Consider the following 3940-nt stretch of genomic DNA (forward strand, 5'->3'; position numbering starts at 1 on the left):
GACTCCAAGAAATCTGGAGTCAAAAACAAAAAACGGCCAACTACAAGGTCCAAAAAGAAAAGTGATGGTGGATTCAGAGAGGAGAGCCGCTGGTTCCACCAGTGCTCCTAATGTGCTCCGTGAAGAGATGCACAGCTGGGGATATCACGTCTGCTGATTGGTTTTAATGCGTTCAGTTGTTGCCTCCCTGCTGCGCCAGACTTTAAAAACTCTCTCCGTTATCAGAGCTTAACACTGCGACTGAAAAGAAAGGATTCAAATGAGTTTTCTGCTTCACTTATCTTATTGTAAGCATCTCCGCTGCCTCTTCTCTGCAGCAAATGAGTTGACATGAAGAGATAAACTCTCCCTTCTTAATCAAAACCCCGGCTTCATGCTGTGATACATGTATTAGCCTCTAGCTTTGTCTACATCAGATAAAGCCAACACATGGATTTGTCATAGTTGAGCCTCAAGTCTGACTCGATTTGTGTGTGTGTGTGTGTGTGTGTGTGTGTGTGTGTGTGTGTGTGTGTGTGTGTGTGTCAGACCGTCAGGACCTGGAGGAGCCCTCAAAGGTGGACCAGCTCCAGGAACCGCTCCTGGAAGCTCTGAAGATCTACGTGAGGAAGCGTCGGCCCAGCAAACCACACATGTTCCCCAAAACCCTGATGAAGATCACAGACCTGCGCAGCATCAGCGCTAAAGGTGGGACGAATCACAGCGCCAGAACATTTAAAACAAAATAAACGGATCCAGCATGTGAAAGTTTTAAGATGCAGATAATCCGATTTCTGTGTTTTCTAACACTGTTTTTGCACTGATGATTCAAACAGCAGAGCTCCGGTGCTCAAACTGTGAGTCACCTGGAATTTTCAAAAGGAAAGAATGACTATAATACTTCCAGAAATAGTGCGTCCCCGAAATAGCTGCTCCCAGAGAGAGGGAGAGCGTTTCAGACGCTGTTAGACGAACCGCAAGCGCCTCAGTCGACGCACGTCATCCTCCTCTCCTTTCCTTTTGTCGATCTCCACGCAGCGAACATATCGAGCTGCAGTTCAGGTAACGGCCACTAGACGCCGGCTCCAGCGTCCTGCGTGCGTCGGCTACGCTTCCTACCGAGGAGGCTGGCGCCCGGCTGGTGAAGAACGTGAAACATCTAGCGGCTAAAGAGCTAGAACCGGCCGCCTGCAAGCCTGTTGACTTTAACTTTCTGACGCTAACTTCTAAAGAACGTCCTGGAGTTTACTTCATGATCCTCAAAGGCCCTCCTGCTCCTCCGCAGACCTTGGGCCCCTTGACTTTGGAATAATAATAATAAATCCACATCTTTTAAACTTGCCTTTTTGTGATCTTGCATAGGGCTACCTGGTTGCATTACAAGCTTATGTTCTTGCTTCATGCTTGTACTGTTTGTCCTGGTTTTATTTGTCTTCTAATCCTTTGGGGGTTTTTTTTTGAAAGTATCAATTCTTCTGGGTTCTGCTCTTTTGTTTTATTTTCTCTTCCTTATCCGGTGTCCTCTAAAGCAGCTTAACACTTCTTTTTAAAGTGCGCTACATAAAATAACTGACAGAAAGTTGATATAGAGGTCCCCTGCAGTTCAACACATGACTTTTAACCAGAGGAATCACGTTGACGTGTCAACTATCCCGATGAAGACCGCGACACGATCAGAAAATTAGCTAGTAAGTGGACCACGTCAGGAACGAACTGTCACGCTCCGGTCTTTAATCCACACGTTTTTTTTTTTTTTTTTTTTTGTTGCCCTCCTCAGGAGCAGAGCGGGTCATCTCTCTGAAGATGGAGATCCCAGGTTCGATGCCGCCGCTTATCCAGGAGATGCTGGAGAACTCGGAGGGCCAAGACGGCAGCGGCAGCGGCAGCGGCAGCGGCAGCGGCAGCAGTAGTAGCAGTAGTGCACTAGCAGTAGTGGCACTAGCAGTAGCAGCAGCAGCAGCAGCAGCACTTCGGCGGAGGCGGGGGGGCCAGCCCCAGCAGTAAAGGCAGCCCCAACGAGGACGCCGCTGCCGCCGAGTCGCCGGACTCGTTGGACGCCGAGGCGGCCGCGGCCACGCCGCCCGGCGACGAGCCCTAGGAGGCTCTCTGTGACACATTCCTTTGCACAAAAAAAAAAAAGGAACTGCCAGGCAAGGCACCGACCCCCCCCCCCCCCCCCCCCCCCCCCCCCCCCCCTACACCCCCCCTCTACCCCAACTCCTTTGCTCGGTATTACGTTATATCCTCGCCCTATTTCTTCTTCCCCTGAAAATTCCCTCCTTTTAAAAAAGAAAAACGTCGACACGGAGGCCTCAACAGGATCAGTGCTTTGTGTATACTTCTGAATTCAGCTCTTGTTTGGCGTGGTGTCTCTGGGACAGGGGGCTGTGACAGGAAGGGGCGTGGCCCTCGCAAAAAAAAAAAAAAACCCGCCAGAGATGATACTCCTCAGGTCTCCTGTGTAAATTCTTATCTGCATGACGGGAGTTAGTGGTTTTACTCTCTCTCTCTCTCCCTCTCTCTCTCTCTCTCTCTCTATCTCTCTCTCTCTCTCTCTCTCTCTCTATCTCTCTCTCTCTCTGTCTCTCTCTCTCTCTCTCTCTCTCTCTGTCCTCGTCTCTCCTCATCTCTCGTATTGTCGGCACACGTGCATTGTACATACCATCGTATGGTTAGATCTCTGTTTCTATGATGAATTTTGTGGTGCTTTTTTTCCGTTGTCTTAAATATTACCTTTTGAGGCGACGCGTCGAGGTTAAGAAGCGGGAGGGGACTGCATTGTAAGTCCTTCAAAAACAGTTATCTAGAATGTTATCGCATATAGACATTATGGAAGTCTTAATATTTTTATATTTGTTCCTATATTTAAAACAAAAAAACAACAACGGTTTCTCGTCTTTTTATAACACTTCTCGGTTCATGAATGCAGCGTACATCCACGCCCAGCCAGAACGCGGAAGCTTCTCTCCACATCGACAGCCGCGTCTGTTCAACCTTCGCCTCCTCGAGGAGGAGGAGAGGAGGAGGAGGAGGAGGTGAAGCGCAGCAGCGGGAGCCTTCGATGCGCACTCATCAGATTGACCCGTCCGGGTCTCGGGCCTCGACGTCAATCGCAGCTCATCTGGTGGCTTACATCAGTTTACCTCACTGTCAACGCAAATTGGGGGTAATTGAGGTTGCTGATAGATGCCAGAGATTTCTTCTTCTTCTTCTTCTTCTTCTTCTTCTTCTTCTTCTTTTCCACAGCGGGCTGTGATCACATAAGGACGCCCGTCAGCTTATACTTCAGCCGGACCGTGATTCAACTTAAACCGTGTCGCACTTTATGATCACCTGGTCAGTTGAGGGCTTTAACAAGTTTACAGTACATTACCGTTATTTAGCAGACGCTTTTATCCAAAAGCGACTTAGAATTCAGTATCTATCTACACACCGTAGACGCAGCTACGGGAGCAATGTTTTGGGGTTTAAGTGTCTCGCTCAAGGACACATTGACGTGGGACTAGCGGAGCAGGAGCCGGGGATCGAACCGCCGACCCTCTGATCGAAAGGCGGCCCCTGCTTAACGAGTTTAACGAGCCAATGTTTGTTTCCCTTAAAGAAGATCTGATCCCCGACTACGTCGCGCTCATGTCACCGAGTCCGATTAGGGAACGAGTCCGGCTTCACGTTGGTCTACTTATTTGTTAATCTAGTTTCCACCCGACAATGATTTCATTGATCAGCAGAAAGTACAACAAAGGTCCGATCGCCGGGGACAGTAATTTATCAGAGAAGGCAAATGTTGGCGCAAACAACAGTTAAACTGAGATGAAAATAAGTCCTTGAAGCAGACGTCCGCGTTGTTTTATTGCTTATTAGTTGTTGTTTTTAAATCCAGTTTTATGACAACTTTCGTCTTTTGCGGTCGTAATTTTTTGGGCCAATCCTGTTACAACAGTAGTGAGTTCAAGTGTTCTGA

The 3940-nt window shown here is 48.5% G+C and overlaps 1 protein-coding gene across 1 annotated transcript in view; it reads left to right on the forward strand.

Moving 5' to 3' along the window:
• Positions 1–2088, forward strand: part of LOC137868075 (retinoic acid receptor alpha-B-like) — a 12520-nt gene extending 10432 nt beyond the window's left edge. The window contains exons 2-3 of the mRNA XM_068704595.1: positions 529–687; positions 1757–2088. Of these exons, the coding sequence (XP_068560696.1) occupies positions 529–687; positions 1757–1983 (386 nt within the window). The 3' untranslated portion in view covers positions 1984–2088. The remainder of the gene's footprint in view (positions 1–528; positions 688–1756) is intronic.
• Positions 2089–3940: the final 1852 nt, after the last annotated feature.

The sequence above is a fragment of the Cebidichthys violaceus genome, unplaced genomic scaffold (genome assembly GCF_023349555.1).
Source record: "Cebidichthys violaceus isolate CVI_PGR_0920_01 unplaced genomic scaffold, fCebVio1.0.p SCAF_96, whole genome shotgun sequence".
Taxonomy (NCBI): Eukaryota; Metazoa; Chordata; class Actinopteri; order Perciformes; family Stichaeidae; genus Cebidichthys; species Cebidichthys violaceus.